At 36.5% G+C, this 26511-nt stretch overlaps 2 protein-coding genes across 2 annotated transcripts; both read left to right on the plus strand.

Moving 5' to 3' along the window:
- The first annotated feature begins 1892 nt into the window (after positions 1 to 1892).
- On the plus strand, positions 1893 to 16195 carry asz1 (ankyrin repeat, SAM and basic leucine zipper domain containing 1). Its single transcript, XM_077248876.1, has 13 exons — positions 1893 to 2046; positions 2199 to 2301; positions 2382 to 2504; positions 5070 to 5184; positions 9729 to 9840; positions 10040 to 10174; positions 10698 to 10819; positions 11216 to 11285; positions 11538 to 11594; positions 12421 to 12533; positions 14182 to 14287; positions 15168 to 15281; positions 15832 to 16195. Exons 1-13 carry the CDS (start codon positions 1954 to 1956, stop codon positions 15991 to 15993), a joined length of 1425 nt encoding a protein of 474 aa, XP_077104991.1. The 5' UTR covers positions 1893 to 1953; the 3' UTR covers positions 15994 to 16195.
- A 1649-nt stretch (positions 16196 to 17844) lies between these two features.
- Positions 17845 to 26221, plus strand: wnt2 (wingless-type MMTV integration site family member 2). Its single transcript, XM_077248879.1, has 5 exons — positions 17845 to 18168; positions 18471 to 18691; positions 20896 to 21173; positions 21325 to 21589; positions 24916 to 26221. Exons 1-5 carry the CDS (start codon positions 18038 to 18040, stop codon positions 25119 to 25121), a joined length of 1101 nt encoding a protein of 366 aa, XP_077104994.1. The 5' UTR covers positions 17845 to 18037; the 3' UTR covers positions 25122 to 26221.
- The last annotated feature ends 290 nt before the right edge of the window (positions 26222 to 26511 follow it).

Raw genomic sequence — 26511 nt, forward strand, 5'->3', positions numbered from 1 at the left:
AAAGTAAATGTAGCCTTCATTAATGTAGGCTATTTTTAAACTAGGCTAGTTGAAAGAAATGAATGACTAGTAAGACAATTCAAATAGAACAAGAGTCCTAATATTGTAAAACAAACAAACAAAAATAAAAATAAAATACTTGTCAAATGAGAGAGAAATATTTAAGATGCGGCACTGTTTAGGTCACTTATCAAATGAGCATATTTGTGATTGTGACATTGACCATTTCAATTCCATTGTACAAAAGGTCAAGCACAAGATGCTTTTTGGATAATTCTCAAATTATTACGGATGATATGATCATCGGGTTTTACACAAACTTGTGGAGTTCAAGCAGACTGAGTGCTGCCATTACAGCAAAAATGGGACTTATCAAATATAGGCCTAGCTTATATTTTATTTTACTTTTTTCATTTGAACTTTTCACTCAAATTGTCCCAAACATATTGATTCATGGTTCTGTAAAAAGGCTATGAATCTCATCATAGTGACATATTGAGGCCATTGATGGCTGCCTTTGTGGAACCAAGTAAATTATATAACTCATTTTGTACTCCAAGATCAGTTTGTGAAATTGCAATGAGAAAGAAGATCACATGAAGTCAATTCAGTGTTCCTACGCAGCTGGCAATTTTGTCTCAAATGATAAAGTTTCAGATAAGCCACAGCATGCAAATCATAACTGATATAGTTGGCAATCTTAACCATTTTTTAAATATATATATTGACATATTGACTTCTGCAAATGTTCTATCTATCTATCTATCTATCTATCTATCTATCTATCTATCTATCTATCTATCTATCTATCTATCTATCTATCTATCTATCTATCTAATTTCCGATAACCGAATGTAATGAATTATTTTTACATTAGTGATTTATAGATAATAACCACCACTATGTTATAATTTGTCATTTGTGAGCAGGATAGAGTATAGGGAGAGGAAACAGTCAATGACTATAACATCAGATTGATCAGAGATGCATCAAGGGAGACAGACGACGTCAAATACACCATTTATATTACTACCATGTCATACTGTAAACCTAACCGACTACTATGGTAGAGACTGCCACATTACTGTAACTCAAACTTCATCTGTAAAGGTCAACAGTATACAGTATAAATTCAGTCATATGGCACAGTGAAAACAATTACTGCATTGCCAGCAAACTCTGTTCTAGCACAAAACCTCATGGTTGTGTCATATTTCATCACTCATTTTGATAACACACTAAATAGATACTATTACAAACATTATGAATTCAATTACATACGCTAGGATATGTAAGTGTATTTTTTAATGTGGCATCTGTAGCCTGTATTACTGTAATTAATTCAGTAACAAGGGTGATTTGACACACGTATCTTGCATTGTTTGTTGTTGAATGAACTGATTGTTAAAAGTACTAAATTGAAAGAAGATTATACTTTTTTGTTTCTGTTATTAAACGAAATGTTCTCATTAGATTTTACAATAATCTTGTGTTTAAAACAATGATTAGCCTATATGGACTGAAATGTGTATAACTGTAGGCTAATGGAAGCATGGGACCAGGTTTCGCAATAATCTGTTATGTGATCAGTTTTTCTTGATTTGTGTAGGCTACTACGTGTTTGGAAAAAAGCAAACAAAAAAAGCGAATATAAAAAACGAATATATCTTACGTAAGAAAATTAGCCACCTATTTAGCCTACTATCTAACTCATCTATCTAACTACTTTGGAATAGGCTAATTAACAAAGTGCACATATCCTCTAGCAAAATGTATATAAATGAGAAGCAGATAGATATTTTAGAAGAATTTGCTTGAGAAGAACGCGCTTCTCTATTGGTCGTTTCATTACTGTAATATACAAATGTGGGCGTGGCTGCCGCATACGTCATTACGCAGGACATTAATGAGAACACAATCGGGTGAACAGGAACTTAATAGTCCACCATAATCATGTCGGCCTTTCCTGCTGGTGATGAAAGTGATGGGAGTAGCGACGAGTGGGATATTGGATATTCTGATAAAAACAAAAAAACATGCGCTCAGGTAAACGTAATAACACCTTTTAACTAATTTTAACACCTCCAACACTGTGCCACTTTATATTTTGGTTTGCATTAGCCCACTTAGTTTATGATAGTAGCCTAATCAACACAAATTAATTGCATGATTAAAACACATTTTTATCTGGCTCGCAGTTCTCAGCGGAAGTACATTTGAATGGAGAAGATAAGGTATCCACCTTGAAAAGAGCCATTACTGCAGGAAATGTCGACCTGGTTCGCGAGCTCTTGGATGGGGGTATGTTCTTGTAGTTTTTATTATGGCGAGAAAATCTACAAAACATATAAATATACGCCCATCTCATCGTCTTTTAACAGGCCTGGACGTGGAAACGAGGCTTGGTTTTGGTTGGACTCCTCTCATGTGCGCTGTCCATGTGGCCCACTATGAGCTCACTGAATTGCTGCTGGATCATGGCGCAAGTTCAAACTTCAGCAGAGGTAAATGGAGAGTTTCTCCATAATCCAATTCAAGGTTTCTCAAAAGGCACCCATAAAATCATTAATGCGTGTATCAGAGCTTTATATTGCAAGATTAAACGAAATATTAAGTAATGTTTGCTTGTACTGGCACTTTTCACCTTAACGTTGTCATGGTAGTTCAGCCAAAATTCACGTCATCATCAATACTCGCCCTCAAGTTGTTCCAAACCTGTATGAATTTCTTTCTTCTGCTCAACACAAAAGAAGATACTTTGAAGAAAATTGGTAACCAAACTATGGAAGCTTGTTTCTGCCACAGAATAAAACAATTTAAAGGATAATTCTGCCTTTTTTTTCCTTCTCACTATTGCTAGTTTACATCTCGCAATTCTGACTCTATAACTTGCAATTGTGAAAAAAAAAATTGTGAGATGGAAAAAGTCGCAATTATATTTTAAATTTGTTTTATTCTGTGGCGAAACAAGGTTTAATACCAAACAGTTGATTGACCCCTATGAAAGTCAATGGTGCCCATCACCTGTGTGGTTACCAATATTCTTCAAAATATGTTTTTGTGTTCAGTTGAAGAAAGAAATTCAAACAAGTTTGGAACAACTTGAGAGTAAGTAAATAATGATAGAATTTTCATTTTTGGGTGAACGATCCCTTTAAATGAGCACCTGGGTGGTTTTATCCTCATTAGAAACGTTTACACTTTTTTTTGTTTTGCACAAAGTTATATTACTAACATAAACTCACATAAGAAGGGGATACACACTTTGCGCTTGTCTATTTACATGATACATTTCCAGTGTATGGTCCAAGTGTTCAAGTGTTGTAAAAATCCAGGTATACAATTTTTTTTAAGCTTTTACACATTTCAATACTTTGCACTTCAAATTAAACTTCTAAATGTCTGTTCAGTAGTATTTAACACAACTTCATTTAATTGCGGTGCTTCTACTTAAAGGGATAGTTCACCTAAAAATGAAAGTTTTGTCATTTACAAATCATTTTGAGTTTCTTTCTTCTGTTAAACACAAAAGATGATATTTTGAGGAATGTTAGTAACCAGACCCTACATCCTGTTGATGGACCCCACTGACTTGCTTAATTCTGATTAAAAGCAGTTGCCAACATTTTACAAAATACACATACCTGTACTCATCTCTGCACCAATAAAATGTGCAACACTTAACATTTTACCACCAAATTATATGTAGTATCTAATTAAATTAGCTTGGACCAGAAAGTTTTCCTCAATCGTGATTTTAGGGCACATTAGATTGTGAACATGATTAATGATGGGATATGCTTCAAAAGTATATTAGATCTAGTGTGTGTTAAGGGCACTAAGCCTTTAGTGTTTTTCAGATGCTTTCAAGTGGCAAAAACCACAAGTGCATCTAATGGGACAGGCCTTTTTTCTGTTATAGGCCAGTTTTTGTCTTAGACTAAATCATAGCTATCTAGAGCATCTCTACAATACCATCAGTAACTTATCAGGTGTATTAAGGTAAACTATACTTGGTGCACCTTTAAGGTCAAAGGTTTAGTTTGATAAGGTGAGAGCAGGTGCTGTCAATCTACCATTGCACCACATGGCCTTCCTTTGACTTTTGTGGGTTTTTATTGGAGAGGATGGGGTTTTGCATCAGCCACCGGGAAGGAACCCAATGATATCAAATCAAAAGAGCATGGCTAGACTTAATCCTTCAGGGGGGAATAGTTTGGTTTTCATTAATACGCTTAACATTGAAGTTGGTTACATTCTTTTGATTTCAACCCATGTGCTTGCGAGGATGGAAACCAATTAGTTTGCCTTAGTGTTCTTCATCTGCTATTACTTAATGTTTGTGACGCACATGCCGAACTATTGTAACGTGTAATTAATCTGCTGGTGTTTTTTTCGTTTACACATTGTCTTTCTTAATTTTTTTTTTCAAAATTGAATGCATGTGTTGGTCAAGGTGAAATGTCGGCACATAAGCGAATGAAGCGATGTAGACACTTCCGCTGTGTCCACCGGGAAGAGATGGAGGGGGAGTTCCAGAGGGGGTCTCGAGCAACTGAAGCTGCAGGCTTAGACAGGAAATAATTAAATGTGAATGCAGCTGCCACTTCCTGGTCTGTGTTCCGCACAGAAGGGGAAGAATGTAGAAGTGATTGATAATGGTGGTATACAGAGCGTGGTGCTGGCGTCATTGCGTTGGCCCAACACTGGAGCTTTATTTATTTTCGTGCTCCACCGCAGACGCAACTAAACTGTGTCTGCATCCTACTCCCAAGCAGACCTGCTGCTGCAGTCTAAACGCAGCTATCATCACAACACACAAACCCCTAACATAGATGGGTCTCCTTTCTGCAACAACACAACATTAGAACTGCTCCCGGTCGGATACGTGACCGAAGTATTAACAGTGTCTTTGTCCAACAACATTAGGCCATGTGAGACTCACATAACGTATGTACAAGCATGTCCATCCTGTGGTATGAACAATTACCATTGGAGAATATTTGTGAGAATTATTAATTGATTATGAAATGGTATGTGTGTGTTTTTTCCCTAACTTCCGTACACAGATCACTATACAGTTCTGATGGCTGCTTGCACGGCAACGTCTGCCTCAGAAGAGAAGATCTCCAGGTGTGTGGCTCTACTGCTCAGTCGCAACGCTGACCCGAATGTCTGCAACAGGTAGGAAAGGTATTTTGCAGGTGTGACTGCTCCTGCATAGCATGCAGCTGGGGTTCTGGCTGATGAATTCTACTGTGTAATTTTACTAGTCAAATGTTATTCATTTATTTTTGCTAACTGACATGGACGTGACATGGCTAACGGACAGTAGCGTGCACAGACCTCCACAGGTGCGAAATCGGGGTACCGCAATACAACGGAGAGGGCATTTTACTATTAGCGATTAAAGTGGCAGGTGCTCAAGCCCAAAGTGCATACCACTGACATGGAGTAAAATGGTTAAGTTCCTTTGAATCTATGTTGTCAACCTTTATAGTTTGTATATTATGGAAGCCCATTTTCAGTCTTAGAGTAAAAAAAAAAACACTTTGGAAAATTTTTATTTTAAAATCTTAATTTTATTTGTTTTCTGACAGTATCTTGCTTCTGTAGTTTATTATTTGGCATTTAAGAAAAATATTCAGGTTGACTACAGTGATCTCTTACATTAATTGCCTCGGCCATTATCAGTTTTGTTCATTTCTCTGTTGCATGCTATACTAGAAATAAAAGTGCACATTTAGTTCAGTGGTTCTCAGCCAGGGGGCCTCAAGGTAAAACAAGCATTAAAATAAGAATAAATTAAATAGAAGAATCTGGATATATGCCTAGTTTTAAACATATGTAAAAATAATAAATATACACTGTTTTTATGCCAAGCTCTCCAGTTAGTTTTTTGGGTAGCAATTGAGTAATGATATTTGTTAAAATCCTTATTCACTAAATTAAAAATGACTAGAAAATGTTGTTGTGGTCAATCCGGGGGGCCTTGGAATCAAAAAGTTTTGAGAACCAATGATCTAATTATTCAATATAAAAAGACTATGATCCCTCATCTTATCCACATGCTTTCAAAATTAACAACAAATAGTCACCAGTACTGTCTAGCCTTGTTGATTGAGAGTATGGGAAAAAAATGCTCCCACTAGCTACAAAAAATGAACACTGGCCAGACAGTGTTTTAAACAAGTCTTCCTAACAACTCTGTTTGGGAGGTAATGTGTACTCAATAGTGCATTTTTCAGGGCAGCCTCCAGCTGCTTATCATCTGTCACCCAAACCGCTCACATGATCTGGAGTGTCAACAAGCATGTTGCTCACTTGACTGGTGAGAAAGTGATTGTTTCCCCATCCAGACAAAATATTTAAATTTCGTTAACAAGGTACAGGGAGACATTGGGCCTGTCAAAGATTCATCCTCTTCCTCTGCCCTCTCAGTGCTCCACACATAACTTACAATATGCAACAGCTGGATTTCCCTAAATCTTTTTGTTAACAAATACAGCATGCTTAGACTAAGCCAGACATCATTTGGGAATGGGGTCTGTTTCAGATTAGTTGAGATTTTATTATTTGAAATTGCTGAGACTAAAAATTTACATTTGGCTACCATTCTCTTTCACATATGAAATCACAGGCATATAATAGATGTTTAAATGCATCGCATCATGTAACATTGTGACTATGGTATTGGGGTGAGTCGTTTTAATTTGCATGTATTATGTCTCTGATTACATGATAATATAAATAGAGAACTGTATGGTGGAAGCACTTATTGAGTTGATAATGGGGTCATCTAACTTTCTAACTCATCCAACAGCTCTCAAGAATATATGCTGTACGTACCTGCAAATGTGCATGCCAGGGTTTCTCAAACGGGGGGTTGCAAGTGAACTGCAGGGGGTTTGTTTGTTGATAGTGTAATTTAAATAATGGGGCTGCACAATTAATCAGAATAAAACTGAAATCGCTATATTGCTCAAAGGCTGCCATTTTAATTAAATAATTATATAATTGGTTACCCTGCGTGTTTCAGAGTGAAGCGCAGCACTGTTTTCAGCAGGTCGATGCACAGTAAATGCTGTTTTTAATAAACTCCAGAACCATGTCATCATTCCAGTGCCTTGCTATAAACTTGCTGAAAGATAGTTTACTAAAAAAAAATTATTGTCATTTGCTTAACCTTAAATGCATGTTGTTCCAAACCCATATGACTTTATTCCTTCTGCAGAACACAAAAGAGATTTTGAAGAATGTTTCAACTGTTTTTGTCCATACAAGAAAGTCGATTGGGTCCAAAACATTGGATTCCTTTGACTTTGATTGAAAAAGCACTAGACATTTATCAAAATATTATCTTTTGTTTCACAGAAGAAAGTAATTTATACCACTTGTGTATAACCTCATCCATACTTGCTTCAAGTTGTGAATTGGAGACTTTTTGAAATGCAACAACATATAATATTGAGCTTGTGTAGCATTTGCATTCATGTCCTTCCATAGAGTGCATTCTCTTCACATTTAAATCCTGAAACATCCTGTAATCTAAAAGTCACTGGGCCCATGTGGCCTTACAGAAAGCATATTTTGCTGGCAAATTTTTCAAGACTTCTGCTGGTGCCTCTTCCTTTCATTATGTAGTTTATTTGATGTGCCCAGTGAGGCTTTTAAGCATCAATGCTGACAAGCATTTGCTGTTCCAAATTATTCTAATTTTAGTTTAGTAAATGAGAAGCATTTATAACTGCTGCTTACTAACTCCCAGTTATGTAAATACTTGAAAATTATGATCTTACCCATCGTATAAACCCTGTTTACAGCAATTAGAATTGTTTTATTGATTCAATAAGTTTTATTGCTCCCTTGTTTTTGGTAGGACAGCCTGGGAAAATGCTTTTAAGACCGTACACATTTGTCACAAATACAGTCACTGAAGGGGAAATGCGTAGATAGCGAGGAGATAATGTCAAGATGAAGAATGATGGTGCCCTTGCTCACCTGTGCCCCACGCTGTAGAGTTCAGTTCGCCACCATCACCTTCTCTGGGAAATGCCACCCATTTTGATTAATAGCCTCAGGATTTTCCCATAGACTTGAGGTGTGATGTTTGAAACTGTGATCTTTAGATAAAAGTGTATATTTACAACAGTGACGCAAGCTCTAAGCACAGATGACAAGAAAGTTCCTCTTTTGTGCTTTTTGCAGGTAATGGATTGTCCTAAGCTAGGTGTAAATGTTTTTGTCTTTGTTTACTTTGGCACAGTTTGACTCTTTATGGTGATTTGATTATTCTAAATGGGGGTTTCGTTTAAGGGGTGATTTACAAACGGGCGTCATGCACCTGTTTTTATGAGGGGGGCTTCAGTGGTTGTCCACACTCAGTTGGCAATCTAAGCAAGATCAGACATGACTAACATTTTAGTAGTTCTTTATAAGAACTGTCAGATGTGTTAGACTAGATGTACATTTTGTTTAGCATGCAAGGAGGCCTCCATTTAAAATTGCAAGCTAATATAGTTATTTTTGTAATGAACCAAATCTACAATCAGAGATTTTATATTTAACTAAAACTAAACCCATTAAGTGTTACTTGAAATAAAATGCACATTATCTGAAATAAAATTAAACAATGTATTTATGTACTAAAATCACCAAATTGTAATAAAAATTAATAAACTATATGGACATTTAAAAAAAAACATCAAAATGACGAGCACACAACACATGCACTTTTCTTGTATAGATTAGCTTTGTTCTGATTCAGTTTTTTTTGCTCAGTCAGGGTTCCTATGATAACAAACTAAAACCATATAAAAAAAAATGTTACTTGAATTAAAATGCACATTAATTGAAATTTAAATAAGTAAAATTCTCATTTTCATTTAGTTTAACGTGATTTACTAAAATACCTAAAACTTAAATTGAAATAAAAATCTAACTATATGGACATTTAAGAAATCAAATAAATGTCAAGCACACAATTGAAAAAAATTAAGAAAATGGAAAATTCTGAATATTAATAACTAGAGAAGTATTTAAATGATACTAAAATAACACTGACTACTATTAATTGTGCAAATCATTTATGAAAAATTTGTGGAAGTTGCTTTTAGGGCAGCCACGATTCCTTGATTAAACTCTAGTACTGGATTTTTAAAAAATCCTAGATTGCAATTTACCTGTCGAGTAACTGGAAAAATATCGGAAGTGGGGCATTCCTCAGAATGGATGAGAATCCATGAACCGCATTATTAACCACAAAAGTGTACCAATTAATCGACTGATTACTCTATTACCAAAATAATCATTATTGACGGCCCTAATTGCTTTTAAAATCCATTTGGTTGAAAAAATCTAAAGGGGCACGAAACATCTGTTAACAAATATATTTACTGTGAAAGGTAAAGGGTGACAAGCTTGAATTTATGTGTCTTATGTCATTCTCAAGGGTTTCATTTGGTGTTATTTCAGATATTGTTTTCATGAAACTGCCAGAACACTCTGCAGTTTACTTTAAGATGTTGACGATAGCAAAAAGTCACTAAGCTTAGTTTATCACTATTACACTTTGCTTCTAACAATTCCACTTCAGTTTATTGCAATAAATGACTTGTTAAATCTAAATGTGGCAGAGAACATATCCCCTGTATGTGTGATCCGTACCCAGCAGCATGATCACAGTAACATCTGCCAGTTCTCTTGTCTTGTTTTTGGCCTTTGTTCAGGTCCAGTTTGACGTGTCTGATGCTGGCTGCCAGAGATGGCTATTGCCAGCTGATTAATTTGCTGGTGTCACATGGAGCAGAGCTGAACTTTCAGAACGAGAACGGGCATACGGTAAGACCATCAATAATGGCTGTGATAATCATAGGTCATGTTAATAGATGTAGAGTACATTTAACTATCTCTATATTTTCTATACATCTGCACTGTATAATAGTCAGTTAAGCAGATGTTCTTAAGAGAAGATTAATATAACTGAGCATCTAATATTTTGTTCTCTGGTAACCACTGTAATGTTGTTCTGATGGCGCAGGCACTCATAACAGCAGTGCAGTATGGACACGAAGGTGTCGTGTTGAAACTGCTTCAACTAGGAGCGGATAAGTCCATCAAAACCAAAACGGGGAAGACGGCATCTGACATGGCCAAAGTGTTCAATTACCCTGCGGTAGGTCACCTTCTGCCCTGCCGTGAACTCAGAAATTTCTGAAAAAATGTCAGAAATCATTGACAAAAATGTCATTTTTAGACTACAGTTAAAGTGCCCCTATTGTGCTATGTCCTAATTTTGTTTTGGAGTTCTTCTACAGTATGTTAATGCATTGAAGAAAAAAAAACACATTCATTTTCTCATAATATACATTGCACATCACCTCGTTTCTCAAATAGTCTGAAAACAGTTTGTTCGAAGATGGAGGCTGTATCTGAAGTCGCATACTTTCTTAAATGGGTACTTATTTTGAATAAGTAATTACTGAACATCCCTTAAAAAAGTATGTCATAGTATGAATGTATACTGTACGTAACGCATCCTCCATGTTGTTGTTGTTGTATTTTGATATTTAAAACTTTGCAGACCTTTTACATTCACAAACAGCTATATTACACACTGCATGATAGGTAATAATTTTTTTTAGAAAACATGGCTCTTGCTTTTGAGAATGAGGAATATTAAAGTTGTGCTCCTTCAGATCTCCAGGATCCTTGATTCTCCAGAGCTCTCTACTGCAAATGCCAATGTACAGTCCAAAGCTGAGGCACTGTTTAAATTTCTCAAACGAAACCCTGATTCTTCCTCTGCCTGCAAAGAGAGGTGAGCCTCTTTGACTCTGACTTGGCTTGTAACACCCTCTAGTGGTAACTGCAAAGAAATACTTTGCTCCTATAGCAGCAAATCAGTATATTAAAATGATTTCTGAAGGATCATGTGCCACCGAAGACTGGAGTAATGATGCTTAAAATGCAGCTTTGCCATCACATGAAGAACATTTATTAAAATAGAAAACTGTTATTTTAAATTGTAATATCATTTTACAGTTCTACTCTATTTTTGGTCAGATAAATGTAACCTTTTTGAGCATATACAGATGGGTAGCATATTCTGGTCCTCACTATACATTTAATAGCCTTACAAATCAATATAAAAACAGCTCATCTCAGATACTGATATTGTTAATGAGTTTTCTTTTATTTGGGCTTAATCTTACAGTTCTAAGCTGAGTGATATTGAACTGCTGCTGCATGGTCTGAGTCTGGATTATCTCTCAGATATCATGGTGGTGAGACAGTCGATTTATTTTGTTAAACTTAAATGCGTTTAAATTTACTTTACAATAGAATCTATATAATATTTAATAATATATTTTTTTAATTATACTGCAAAACTATGGTCGCACTATAGACCTGCATTGTAAAAGATAATAAAGGTAATAAACATTGAAATTCACAGATAATCAATATTGCCTAACAAATGCTCATTTTAAGTTTCAGTTCTCATGTCTCCTACACCTGTTTATTTTTTACACTGGCAGGATCATGATGTCACTTGGAGCGACTTGTTGATCATGGAGAAGGAGGATTTGGAAAAGGTATGTAGATCAAGCATTTTTAAAAGATGATGAAGTGCTTGTAAGGCAGTAAAAAGAATACTACTTGGTTTTAAAGGGGCATTCGGCAACTCTAGCTATTTCTTCGCTATTTCTTCTTTCACTTTTGTTGTCGCATGTTTTCTCAGCGAGCTCCCCCTACAGCTGTGAGGCGTATATCTCACAACAATGTCGTAAGAACTCACTTGCGGCCCCCTCCTCCCGCTTTCTACCGCTGCTCATGTGCATTTGTTATTATCGGAGCCGGCCAACTTTATCGTGTGGAGCTATGTCTACCGAGGTGGGTAATACATCACACACATTGAGGGCTGCGTGTGTATTTGTCGAATTGCCGTAAAGCAGTTTGTGTTTCTCGCTCGTTCTCGCTTCTCATGAGATTTCCAATTCACTGGGACGTTAATCCCCATGTTGCAAGGTTGGTTTTCTGCCTAGGAACGATGGGGGGAGCGGGGAAAGTCAACATTCTCACCAGAACAGGTTATTTAACCATCTAAATGATTTCTAAATAGTTTTAAGTTGAAATAGTTGCCGAATGCCCCTTTAAGTAAGATTGGATTTTGGATTTGGTTGTCACATGAGCAGCTTTGCTTTATTTTGTTCTCCTCGACAATTAATTGACAGTCACTGTGTAGCTAGTATAATTATGCAATATATAAATATAAGCAAGACAGACAAGATATAAGAAATATCGATTACAGTTATATTTAAACAAAAATAAATGTGTATTTTATTTTGTTCTCACACACGCGCACATCCATCCCATACAATGTTGTTTACATTGATAAATCAGCTCTCTTTCTCTTTCTAGATTGGCGTAACTGATCCTGAGGATCAAAAGAAGATTCTCAGCGCCATGGAGCAGATGCACCTTGATAAAGTAGATCTGGACACCCTGACGCCTCTTAATAACATAGACAGCGGGTAAAGCTCATCAAGCCTAAAGCTAAACTAAACTTTATTGTATGTTTATGTATCCACATCAAATTCAAACCATATTTATTTATTCGTCATCAGTTATAGAGTCCTATGAACAGTTTCCCATGCTGGTAACAGTCTGCAGTGAAACTCTTAGCAGGACAGTGTCTTGATAAGGCTTCCATGTAAGCCTGTCTTAATGGTTTAAGCTCTAGTAATGATTTGTAAGGTGAGAAATGAGCTAGTGCCGTTTCTGCACGCTCCGGGCTCTGACGGATGACGGTGAGTAGGCGGCATGGCGGCCATGTTTGACTTTAAAGTCCACGCTCAATGAACCTAATCAATCTGTAATTTCTTTATTCAATGTCAGGGAGGTACAGAGAGGGCAGACGGACACACAGTAAATTATACGGTTAAATCCTCTTCTGATAGGTCCTCCGTAAACACACATTAAAAGGATATAGTTACAGTGAAATTCATCGCTAGAGTTTATTTCCTGCCTAATGGGATGTATGTAAACATAAGCACTGCCGCTTTCACAAGAGTTCATAAGTTGTTTCCGGCAGATAGCTGTAATGTGTAGCTTTGATGCTGATGTTATTTTTAGGGCAAAGAAGACTTACAAATATTATTAATAGATTCAACTAATTGTTTATTTTGAGTGGTTGAATTATTTAAAATGCAATTAATAGCCAGTATACATGCCCTGATACAATTTGATGGATCTGCTCATGGTGCCTGTTGGGACGGTGACTAACCCAGCACTTAGTCGTCCCACAAGAGCCTATCACTCATTCAGTCATAGAAAAACTAACAAAGTGACGCTCCGAGCCCATCTCTCCGTCCTGGAGAAGATAGTAACTCCACAGCGTCTGACAGTGTTTACCACGGGCTCTGACAGAGTGTTAAGAGAAGAAAACGGCTGCTTGGGGAAATGCTATCAACATCGCGTGGTATGTGTGAGCCATTACAGGAGTTTAAAATTGTAAGTGATGGCAGAAGTGCGCCAAGAATACTGTCAACAAATTGGTCATTTAAGAAATATTTGCTCTGTGACAAACAAAAGTTAATGATTTGTTACATGTTTTGTTCATCATGATAATCTTCACAAATGAAAATAACTTATGAAATTTCAATCAATACAATTGCTGGAGGTAAAAAGCTAAACGTAGGATTTGAACAAACTACACCATGGTCACGTGAATTTAACGTCACCATCACTAAGCTTTCAACAACTCTTTCAGTCTTCATTTTCTCTGACAGTTTAAATAGTTTGCAAGTGTGCGATTTATAAACGCAGTGAGGCTGTAAAAGCGAACTAGTGATTAGAGGAGTTTACCTGTTCGGCTGATGATGTTTAATGCTCCTGACAACCTCTGTAGTCCTATTTAGCCACTTGTTAACAACCGTGGTAAAAAAAAAGGGGGGCATTACTAATGCATTTTGTTTTTGAATAAAAATTGAAAATATTGTGAGCTTGTTAACCACAGACCTTATTTCAAGCATTTAACCAAAAACCCATTGACTATAGGACAATGGAACCCAAAGTGTTAATACTTTTATTTTATTTATTAGGAAGTGGAATGTTTATTTAACTACTTTTATAAGTTCTTGAACAAAGTTTGTCATTTGTGAAATGTCGTCTTTTCCTCAGGAGTGAAGATTTTCTTAACTTTCTGATCAGCCTGAAACAGCAGTGCTGTTACCTGACAGAAACCTTACAGGATGTCATCAGCAGGTTCCCACGTAGCCCCTCTGAGGTTCGTTGTGTTCTGTATCTGCATCCTTTGTTAAACACGACTGTTGTCTTGTGTAGCCAGACTTTTGATTTGTGGCTGTCTGGAACACATTGCTTAGGTAACACTATTTCAATGGTCCACTTTATACATTCTACTAGTCTACCAATACACTGGGAGTTGGTAAACATATAGTTGCAAAGTTACTTATAGTTAGTAACTATGTCAGCTGTATTGATAGACTGTGAGGTTAGGTGTTAGGGTTTGCGTTAGTAAATTAAGTTGACATGTAGTTGCAAACCAACTTGTAGTCAGTAAAATGTCAGTTGGGGGACCATCAAAATAAAGTGTTAGCAGATATTGGGTGCATCTGAAATAAAAAGAATTCAATTAATGGTAAAAAAAAAAAACCCACTAAGAATATAGACTTGGTCAGACACCACAAAAGATAAGCTTGTGTGTGTTCCATTGTGAAAAAAGTAGTTTAAACCACATAATGGATGGTTGATTCTTTTTATTTAAACCCAATAATGTACGAAAAGTTGTTACTCAATTGGACTGCCCAAATATTTACTTGTAAATCTGTGATTCCCCCCCTCCAAAAGTGTTTTAGACAACATTTTTTACATACAACAGTCATGCAACCTTAATATTAAACTCAACATTTTTGCTTTTCAAAGTCACTTCACAAAATCTCTGATGGGCCATGAGTTAAATTTGCATGGTACTTTTGAGAGTGACTGCCCTAAGCACCTGAAATGATCCATGATTACCGCTTGAATGGTTTCAAATGCACTTCATTTGTTCAAGTCACTTTCAGCGTTTTCAACTGAATTAGTAGTAGTAGGCAGACACTTAATGTATCTCACGTTCAGTGCCTGCTTGTTTGTGACTCCTTTGATAGGTTGTTCTTACATGTGATCCCAAGAAAGAGGCTCAAGCCCTTTGCACTGAGCTAGTAACTCAGACTGGAGACCTTCAGAAAGAGATATTCTGCCTTAAGACCCTGCTCAGCAAGGTCAGTCATGTCCACATTCCTTTGTCCTCTTCTTTCATCTTCTCTGATGCTTCCATTTACAATAGTTTTGTCTAGTTAAAATACTCTTGAGACCAACAGGGGCAGCCATTGCATCCCACTCAGATGTCGCCATAGTCTCTTTCATGAGGATGAAGGGTAATCGGTTGATTAATTGAGAATCAACTAGGCATGTTATCCGCCAGCACTTTCCAGGGAATTTCCACAACTCTCATCAATCTCCACTGTGGAATTAATTTAGTGAGAGCTGCTTGCAGCTGCTTGTTGCCCCTGTTCTCAAAGCAGTCAGCATTTGATTGTGCCAGCATATCAAAATAGAAATGCTTAAATGCAACAGTTTCTCAGATTCCATTATACCATATGGATACTGATGTTCTGAAATTTTTCGGAGGGTTTTGGGAGGGGTTTTCACTGAAATCTAGAGGCAACTGTTAATTAGTTTTGTTTAACTTTAAACAATAATATTGGCATAAATTGTTAAAATAAATTCCAGAATGATATTTTTCTCTTTTAACCCTTAATTTTCCCTCAGACGGACCACACAGAACTTACCTTTCAGCCTCTTCAACCAAACTCTAATATTGGTCAGCGAGGAAAGGCCCGCAAGAGGTTTGCTGCCGTGCTTGGACTTGGAATGTTTGGAGCAGGGCTGCTCTTTGTGTTGTCACAATCCAGAAATTTGAACTGTTTTTGAGGTTATATATTTCAGTGATGCATGCATTTTAAGTTACCCAAATCTTTTATTAATCATCATATGTTGTGTGTTTACGTTAGGGGTATGTTACGATTCCCTTTTTTGTGGTGCTTTTCTAGACTGTTGTTCAAGTAAATCTGCTAAATGTTTTTTTGGTTTTACAGACAATTCACTTCAGCATATTAAATGATTTCCCAACCCACAGTGTTATCATTCTCATTGCTTTGTATCATATTAGCAGCTTCTATTTCAGAAGAGCTGGAGGCTAACGTGTTTTGGAAATCCTGTTTTGATTTTGCTGGGTGGCCCAAAAAGAAAAGTCATTGCCAGTCGCTGTCTGTGGTGCTGAAATGTCATTATTTCGGGTGCTTAGTGAGTCCAACCGGGGTGCAGGCCCCATTACACATGATGAATGCTGATTGCTTGGAATAATCTTCAGTAATATTGAACAAATACTTGTTACATCTTCATTGTTTGACAGTGAAATGTAATATGGCATGTGCATGCAGTTTCCTAAAAGCCCCATTTGAGTGTTACTTAATACATGTCTATGAGCAGCAAAGAATGGCAGCTCTTTTATTACGCAATTTCTTCTGGTTGCATGCATTGTATATGATGTGTGTAAGCAGGAGTTGTCAAATAATATGCATGTAAAAGAACCACTTGACATCTGACTCTCCCTAGAAGAAGGTGATAAATTTTATGAAAACGTTTTTAAACTACTATACGTTTATCAGAGTGAATGTATAGGCCTACGCTAGCGGACAAAAATAGTGTTCTGAGAAGGTAACTATTACGGATTGTTACGGACGATACCTCGACAAAACTTATCTTTATGACAAAGATATTTTTAAACCTGCAGAAAAATAATTGGTGTACTGACTAATAACTCAATAATGGATAACTCAACCGATTGCGTCCAGACACTTACCCAAAGATTTAAGTTGGTTACCATGAGTGTGATTGAATAAGTTACGCACTGGTTATCCAATTTTGAAGGCGTTTATAATAAAAATAAGAGCGGCCAGCCAGATTCATCAGATAATCTCTCTCTCTATATAATAGTATTATTCTTAGGGATAATTATATTTAAAACCACTGAGAGGATTCAGAATAGTCTTTCCTTATTGACTTGAAAAGGATGAAATTAGGCCAATTTAAATTCCATCATATTACCGATGACAAGTCTTCTCCACGCTCTCGCGACCGCGCCCTTTTCACGGGGATCACAAGAATCCGGTTTTCCTAATAAACTTGGTTCCCATCAGTAGAAAGGACCTCACAATTCAAGGAAGAAGGACAAATTAATTCTTTCACATAACTGGTGATCAAAGATAGAGGAAATTCTGTGCGACAATTGAACAGTTCGTGAAAAGTTCAAAAGAATGTGATAATCCAATTTCAATGCACATCATCAAGAGCGGAACATGTTGGTTGAGAAGATGGGATGAGTGTGCTTCATTCAGTCAATTAAGCTTTATTCTCCGAGAAAGATGTTTTTCCAGGTTTAAAAAAAATGGATTTTCAATTCTATAGGCCAATAAAGTTAATAGGCCTAATGCATAAATTGACTGACTGATCAGCTAATACAATGCCAAATAATAATACAGGCCTAATAATAATAATACTGCATTATTTATTAAAGTGCTAGGATTTAGGAAGGTATGGGCATTTCACGTTGGACCACATTCTACACTTTCGCTGCTTTGGAAATAAGCCAAAACCTGTGGCTGGTGTCAAGCTAGCCTGAACAGATACTTTCAGACATCTAATTTCTTCGCTTCATTCCTGAGGCAGGACTGCGCCCACCCCTTGTGTAAGCAATTTAAACCTGATAGGAGATCATCAGCTATCTTCAGCCACTTCAGCCCCAGGACGAGCATCAGGCTGTGTGTGCAGCGCCACACATCACACTTCACGATGCTTTGACGCTCAGCTCACTTGTGTCGCGTCACTCCACTGATTTTTGATCTGGGAGAGTAAATTACAATTTTTCTCCGACCGCCTCAGCATTCGATGTTTCATTTGTTTGTTGTTAAACTGCATGCAAGTACCTGAACGAATGTGTGTGTATCAATACAATTTTTATAATATGAACTTTTTGCCAAGTGGAATATGTTTTTATCTGTCCGTGGCAATTTGCTGGTTCACATCAAGGGTCGACGCATCGTGGTGGTGGGTACATTTTTTGTTTTATTTTAAATAGCCTATGTTTTAGTAATGCTTTCTCGTTAAGAAATGTAAATAGTTTTAGAGTAGGCTACGATGTGGTTAAAATGATAAATACTCTGGAATAAAGTTATTGAAATGTTTTGTGTTAGCGAGGTTGGATTTTGCACTGAAAAATTAAACTACTCGAATTTTTTTTTTTTTTTTAAATGAAATGAATGTGCCGAGTACGCAGTTGTGTTGAAACATGATGACTGTCTTTAAGAGATTCCCATCGCTCATTCCCTGTGCCTTCATCTTTTATGCAGGTACATGGGCACTCTTGGATCGCAAGTGATGTGCGACAACATCCCGGGGTTAATTAACAAACAACGCCAGTTGTGCCGCCAGCATCCCAAGGTGATGCAGGCTATAGGAGCTGGAATTAAAAACTGGATTGGAGAATGTCAGCACCAGTTCAGGAACCACCGATGGAATTGCAATACCATGGCGCGCGAGCACAATCTTTTTGGGAGGCTTTTACATCGAAGTGAGTAAGGCATAAATGTGTTGTTTCGAGTGTATAAGGGCTGTACATACAGTGTGTTCTCTGCACTCAGTGAAATTCCTTATCTGATATCAGATCCTATTACAGAAAGTAAAACTTGATGAACTGGGTGTGCTTTTGACCCTTCTTTGCTCATCTGTGTGTGCAGCACAGTGTGTTTGATTTTTATCTGATTTTCTAGAGTATAAAAAGATAGTAGCCTATATGGGTTAATGATACATAAGGATCAAAGGATGTATGAGATTATTATTAAAGGAGAGGGGAAAAAAACAAGTTTTAAACATCTGGCAAGTTCTTAGTAATATAGCCTAATCCTTCTATTAATTTTAGCTTACATAAAAAAAACAGTTATTCCATTTTCTACAATACTGTGTTGATATATTGACTCTTGAAAACAAAATGTTGTTGACAGCTACATTTTATTCTAGTTGGTTATACCACACTGACTTTGTCTGCCAAATCATTTTTTAAAGGAATCATTTTATTTACTTTTTAATTTTTGTTGTTGTTGCTGTATCTGGTAAATCTGACACGTGGACTGTGACTTTAAGCCCCATATGAAATATCACAATTATTTACACAAAAAAATGCTGGGCTGTTTCAACCAATGTTGAAAATTTACTTTTTTAACCCAACGGTTGTTGTCCATATTTGACCCCAAACATGTGTTGAAACAACCCAGAATTTTTTAATTTTTAAGTGTAAATTCATAAATCTCAAACATGTTATAATAGAAATATGTATTCTTGTCATTGTCTGTATGCATTGCATTTTAGGGTAGGCTATATATTTAAATATCTAAATCCAGATCTGAAAAATTCTTGTCATTGATCCATGATGAAGAACACAATACTGTTCTGTGATCATCTCAAGATGTCTAGATGTAATTTGAATCGATAACTCACAAAAGTCTCACTTAGCATGCAAGTGTATCCTTTACTTTTCATTGTGTTCAAGATTTATGTGAACAAAGGCTGGACTATTGTGTCTGGTGAGTTCATTTGGAACTGCTCAGCAGCTTGATGCTTTAACTAGGTGTAAATACCAGTTTTGTGACTTTAGGTTTGCAACCGTAAGTGTCTCTAGCTCTATTTTCTCATCCCGCATAAAATCATATTAATGGGAACATCCTCAAAGTAACTCTGTGTCCCAGGCCTCTAAGCTGCTCTGCACATTAAAGTTAGGTTAAACCTCTGACTTTAATCTTCTTGCTTTAAGGTATTCAGACCTCCCAGAAAGACTTCTTTGTGACACTGTGAGAATCTACTTATTGTCAATGTCAGCTCACTAATTTAAAACAATTGCATGGCAGGCATCCTCTTTCAGTCTGACAAAGCTGCCGAACGGAAACATCTTTGGTATACATGTGAAAAGCTGTAGCTTATAACTTTTGTTCAGGCGGTCGCTTGTTACTGTTGTTCTTTCTTCCCTCTCTTAATGCTTCCCAGCATGATCTCCGTCACACACATGCTCAAACTCAGACATACACTTTTTCTCTCAGTCATATATCTTTCTGAAGTAAAGCTTAGGTTTCTATAATGGATTATGAGATTATATATTTTTAAACTGAAAACCTACTAGAGTCAGCATTTATCTTAGGAATCGACTTGACCTGTGAATGTAATGAGTAAACAGAAACGTATGAATTATGAGTATTCATTTATTATAATTTTTATTACCTTAATTATTATAATATTTATAATACTTGTATAATATAACATGCAAAATAAAATGAAATATATATAAAAAATATTAAAATAATTATACGTCTGTGTATATATTAATAAAAATTAGCCTATATGCAAAAGTTAAGAAATTAACTTGTAAGTAAAAGTAATTTAAATTAATTTTATACCAAATTAAATTTTTTATAATCTATTTTTTATGTCTGTGTGTTTGTGTATTTACTGTATATAGATATAATCACACAAATGTAAGTTTTAATAATTACTCATATCTTAATTATAAAATTAAATTAGTTATTTTTATAATTTTATTATAAATATTAATGATATATTTAATATATATATATATATATATATATTAAATTGATATTAAAATTATTTTGTGTGTGTATAAACTAGACACAAAAACATTTTAATTTTAAACAATGACCAGCTCCTCTCTAACTTATGTAACATTTTTATGCTCACTATTCCCCCTCTGTGTGTGTGTTCTTTTTTTAGGCAGTCGTGAGGCCGCCTTTGTCTATGCCATCTCCTCAGCAGGAATGGTCTACACCTTGGCCAGGGCATGCAGTCAGGGTGAACTAGAAAACTGCTCCTGCGACCCCGGGAAAAAAGGCTCCTCTCGTGACGCCAAGGGATCTTTCGACTGGGGTGGCTGCAGCGATCATGTTGACCATGCTATCAAGTTCACTCAGGTCTTCATTGACGCCAAGGAGAGGAAGGAGAGAGATGCACGAGCGCTCATGAACTTGCACAACAACCGTGCGGGGAGGAAGGTAACAAGGCCGTGTTCTTGCAAACAGCTGTTAAGACACATATTGAGAAATGAAATCTTGACAAATAATAATCCGTGACCATATTGTCACGCAATCAGAGATGGAGCAGTCAGAGGATTACTACAGACACTGTCTTTTTTTATATTTACAGGCAGTGAAGCGCTTCATGAACCTGGAGTGTAAGTGTCATGGTGTCAGTGGCTCATGCAATGTACGAACCTGCTGGTTAGCCATGGCAGACTTCAGGCAGACTGGTGACTATCTCCGCAAAAAGTACAACAATGCCATTCAGGTGGTGATGAACCAGTATGGAACAGGCTTCACCAGTGCTTACAGGACGTTTAAGAGGCCATCCAAAAATGACCTTGTCTACTTTGAAGACTCACCTGACTACTGTATATGGGACCACGAGTCTGGTAAGTGTGGTGGGTGGGGGAAAACCATAACCCATAAAAAGATGGTTTCCACAAAAAAGAATGAATCACTTTTCAAGTTTTTTTTTGTTTTTTGTCTTAACAGTGAAAGTCAGTGGGGTCCAAACCAACACTGAACCGCTTTGACTTTCATTTTATTTTTCTAAATAACTGTCTTTTTGTGCTGCATCAGAAAAAAAGTAATGTAAATTAGTAAATAATAATAATATAATTTTCATTTTTGGTGAACTATCCTTTTAATTATTTCCTCAAGAGGCGAATTAAGTTGATATATCAAATCTGTAGTGTTCCAACATGTTTCATAACCCATTGTTTGTGTCTCCACCCTGCAAGACTCCCACACTCTCTGCTCAAAATCAGCAAGGCATTAGTCTTTGCCCCCAAACATCGTTGTAATCAGAGGACGGGAGCTATTTAGCTGGTTATTACATACACAATAGTCATAACCCAATCCTGTAACCTGAATGCTGGTAAAGATTCCCTCCCTAAGGCAGAGGTTTATCTCTTTTTACTTTTCAGTGTGTGTGTGAATGTGTGTGTGTACATACTGAATAACACCAGGTGTACCTATGTGGGAAGCAGTAAGGGAGGGGGTGCCTGTCAGACTGCAGATGATCCCTGCTATCAGGTGACGCTGTGTTTAGACACATTACCACAGTTTTGTGGGCAGAACGGGAGCTGAAATTTAATCCCTACGCGCAAATGCTATAAATCACTGCCTTCCACGGCGGCACCTCTATATTTTCTGTCTAAAACTGCCAGGAATATTTAGAGAGGTAGGTCATGTCTCTTTTAAGTGCCCTGAGATGAAGGTTGAACCCACTTTAGGTATTTATTATTTATTGTATGTCAGAAAAACTGCCCGTTTATAAGCATATCAATTTTGCATGATCATAAAAACTGGAAAAAGAGTTAAAAGGCTGGTTCATCCAAAAATGTCATTCCAAACTTGTGTGACTTCTTTTTCTTTTTATTGTACCTCTTCTGCAGACTACAAAAAAACACTAGACATTTTTTTTGTCAATACAATGGAAGTCAATGGGGTCCAAAATAACATTGGACCTCAGTGACTTTCAACGTATGGACAAGGAAAAAAAATACTGAGACTGTGTCTGTAATCGCATACTCTAAATAGATGAATGAGTAATTATTTTGTAACCATTAAAAAAGTATGCTCTATATAGTATGAATGTATGTAGTATGAATGTAATCCAAATCCAGACATACTACATCCGTCATGTTGTCATTGTCATGTGACTTTCGGCGTCGCTTCACTGTCATTTACATATCCTCTCCCTTGGCTCAATGGAATAGTGTCAATCAGATGCTCACTTCAAAATCTTGCAGGACGTAGTTGGTCATCCGGGTTCTTTTCACCTACTGTTTTTCGCCTACTATATAAAGTAGGGAACGAGTGAGTTCGGATGCAGCCTGAGATATTTTTCAAAATAAAATCATACAGGTTTAAAATGACATGATTATGTCATAATTTTCGGATATTAAGATATTAATATAATGTTTTTTAAAATCTTGTCCATTTTTTTCTCATTAGCTTTGAAGGTACATTTAAAAAAATCACGACGACCATATTTTAGTGCTGACCTCTCTAGCATTCTATCATGGTGGTTTGTGAGAAACTCTCGGCAGTCTGTTTGATGTCAGTTTTAGGAGACATGGACTATACCTCTACTGCATAAGTGTGAAATCAATTACTAGCTCTCACCATGGTCACACATGTTAAACTCATCTCTTGGCACCCCCTCATCTTAATTCAATAAGCAGATCCACGCTCAGGTAAAGGCTGCCCATGATGTAAACGATATCCGCCCAGCATACCAGCCTGATGAACTGCTGTGGGGGGGGGGCATGTCATGCCCAGACACATGCCTGCTTACTTGCTATTGAGTTCAATAGAGCAGCGGTGACATACCAATGCTGATGCTACTGAAGAGATTTGCAGTTCTTGCCTTCACTGTAGGAGTGTTCTCATCATAAAACCTTGCCCTAAATCAACTCTAAATTGGTTAAACCACATGAAAAATGGTTGTTTGTGTAGTTCTGAGTGTTGATTGGCATTGAAGGGATCTTTATAAACAAAGGCTGTAGATTGTCACTCAGAGGGAGCATTAAAGCAAGGGTTTATACAAGGTCTTTAGCAATTTCTGTATCAGCAACAATCAGCGACGCGTCAGCCTCATAGAGGGCGGGTTTGTTGAGATTAGAGCCGTTGAAATGAGTACGTGATGAAGACCCAGAGCAATGCCTGATAGCTTCTATCATCAGTCCCTCATCTGACCAAGGACCAAGCGGTCATCCTTTTACATGGTGCCGACAAACCCAGCCTCTTCAAGACAGCGCTGTCTGGACACTATCAGACATCTGCCAGGCACTACACATGACTATTCAGTCGAGGTCTGCTTGCTGCAGGAATTTGTTCAAATATTCACTACATTAATAGATTCTAGCAGTACAATATCAATATTAATGGATGAATGTATGTGGAAGGATGTCTTCTTTTAAATGGTAGGTCTGGCTATTTTAGGCCAGTATTAACAATTTTACCTGACCTACCCATATTTTCACTGGCCTTATCACAAAAGAATGATCAATTTGTATTTGTAGCATTTTTATATTTTAAATATCTAAAATAATAAGATTATTTTTATTATTGTTATTGTAAATATATTTTGGAAAGCTAATTTTTATTTTTTAAACTATATATATATATATATATATATATATATATATATATATATTACTATTTTCAGTATTCTTTGATGAATAATAAGTTACATTTATTTAAAATAACAATATAAACTATCGTTCAAAAGTTTTGGGTCAGTAATTTTGCTTTTATATTATTAGAAAAGATTCTATTTTGAATAAATGCTGTTCTTTTTAACTTTTTATTTATCAAATAAACCTGAAAAAAGTATCACAGGTTCTATTTCCAACATTGATAATAACTGAGTATCAAAATAGCATATTAGAATGATTTCTAAAGGATCATGTGACACTGAAGACTGGAGTAATGATGCTGGAAATTCAGCTTTGCATCACAGAAATAAATTATTATCTTTCAAAGCACATTAAAATAGAAAACCATTATTTTAAATTGTAATAATATTTCACAATATTACTGTTTTTTTCTGTATTTTTGATCAAATAAATGCAGGCTTGATAAGCTTAAGAGACTTCTTTCAAAAACATTAAAAATTAGTAATGTTTCAAAACATGGTTTTAATGTGGCCGTTTAATTTCTCTCATTAAATCCTATTATGTCTCATTTTATTTTTGTCTTATTGCAGGATCTGTGGGCACAGGTGGACGAGTATGCAACCGTACGTCCCGTGGGGCTGACAGCTGTGAGGTCATGTGTTGTGGGCGGGGCTATGACACGTCACGCGTGAGCCGCACCACCAAGTGTGAGTGCAAGTTCCACTGGTGTTGTGCTGTTCACTGCAGGGACTGCGAAGAGGAGGTAGATGTGCACACCTGCAAAACCCAGTCATGACCACACCACTCCAGCACTTCAGTTACCTTCCAAACCAAAGATCCCACCTCAAACCTTTGACCTTGTACAGTGCTTTTCTCTGGCGAGTTAGATAAAAGTAGACCAGACATTGCAGCAATGCAAACACAAATGCAACTTAAAGGTACACTATGTAACTTTTGCATTTTGTGGAAGAACATTGTTTTGGTTGTGCTTTGGCTCTGCGTGACTGCGGGTGAATATGGTTCTTTCTCATAACTAAAAAAAGAGAGAGATTGTCCTACTGCTCATAAAACATTCGCTACTAGACTTATATAACCAGGTTAGATGGAAAGGATCTCAAGCTGAGTAGCTGAAGACTTTAACATACCCATTAATAGCCATGGTACTTCCTTGAAAGTTAAACCAGCGCAGCACTACAACAACCATAATGAAATGACCCTTCACAATATAATGCTTTACAATGAACTCTGTAAGAGAACTACATATGCCAATTTATCTGTTCAATAAAATACCTTAATAACGCGTTGAGTAATAAAAACGCTGTTTTTAATGTGATTTTGACATTACATCGGGTGATTCACCAGAGGTTCGAGTTTTAGCTGCTCCGTGTCAACATTTATCTCTCATAGCAACAACACTCACACACCATTCACACATCAAATAAGCTGGAGCAACTTTTTGCTATTTACAGATGTGACGAGACGGGCAAATGTGACGTATGTACGCAATTTCCAGTGAAAATCATCCCACCCTGTCTAAAATATAAGCACTTATAATAGGCTAGTGAATCAGGGTAAGACAAAAACGCGTTTTGGAAGAAGGATTGATGATTTACTGAATGTAAAAAATGTACATAGTGTACCTTTATAAAACAATGCAGATTTGTTGTGTCACAACTGATTTTGAAGTCTTAAGTTGTTTCATCATCTTTACATGTTTTGTTCCCAAGCCCCCCCCCCCCCCCCCCACCACCACCACCATAATACAAATATTTATTACTGCTTTGTAGTATGAAAATGATTATCTTTAATGTATTTCATATTTTGAAATGTAAATACAAACTCTATGTAATTTAAAATAAAACTTACATCTATGTTATGTCACATAGTTGTCAAAAATTTGTTGTCCTGTTTTGCTGAAAAAAACATAAACTATATTTGTTTTCTGACATTAAGTATATAAACAATTAATGACTAGATAGATTAAACCACTTTGGAAAACACATTTTTGTGTCTGAAGGATATTCAGTCTGTATAAAGGCTAACAAGCTTTCCCCCTTATGATTCATTCATTTAGTGGCTCTAAATAAGACCCAGCTGATATGATATTATACATTATTGTGAAAGATTAATGACAGAAAACTGTCAGTGTCTTGACCAAAAAAAGACCCACAAAGGCCTTAGTGCCT

The sequence above is a fragment of the Siphateles boraxobius genome, unplaced genomic scaffold, assembly GCF_051911475.1.
Source record: "Siphateles boraxobius isolate OS27281-9 unplaced genomic scaffold, OSU_SipBor_1 31, whole genome shotgun sequence".
Taxonomy (NCBI): Eukaryota; Metazoa; Chordata; class Actinopteri; order Cypriniformes; family Leuciscidae; genus Siphateles; species Siphateles boraxobius.

Coding starts and splice junctions, on each gene's coding strand:
- asz1 (XM_077248876.1), top strand. CDS start 1,954: ATGTCGGCCTTTCCTGCTGGTGATGAAAGTGATGGGAGTAGCGACGAG. Junction 2,047..2,198: donor ACAAAAAAACATGCGCTCAG/GTAAACGTAATA, acceptor TCTGGCTCGCAG/TTCTCAGCGGAAGTACATTT. Junction 12,534..14,181: donor CTTAATAACATAGACAGCGG/GTAAAGCTCATC, acceptor TCTTTTCCTCAG/GAGTGAAGATTTTCTTAACT.
- wnt2 (XM_077248879.1), top strand. CDS start 18,038: ATGCAAGTACCTGAACGAATGTGTGTGTATCAATACAATTTTTATAAT. Junction 18,169..18,470: donor AGGGTCGACGCATCGTGGTG/GTGGGTACATTT, acceptor TCTTTTATGCAG/GTACATGGGCACTCTTGGAT. Junction 21,174..21,324: donor ACAACCGTGCGGGGAGGAAG/GTAACAAGGCCG, acceptor TTATATTTACAG/GCAGTGAAGCGCTTCATGAA.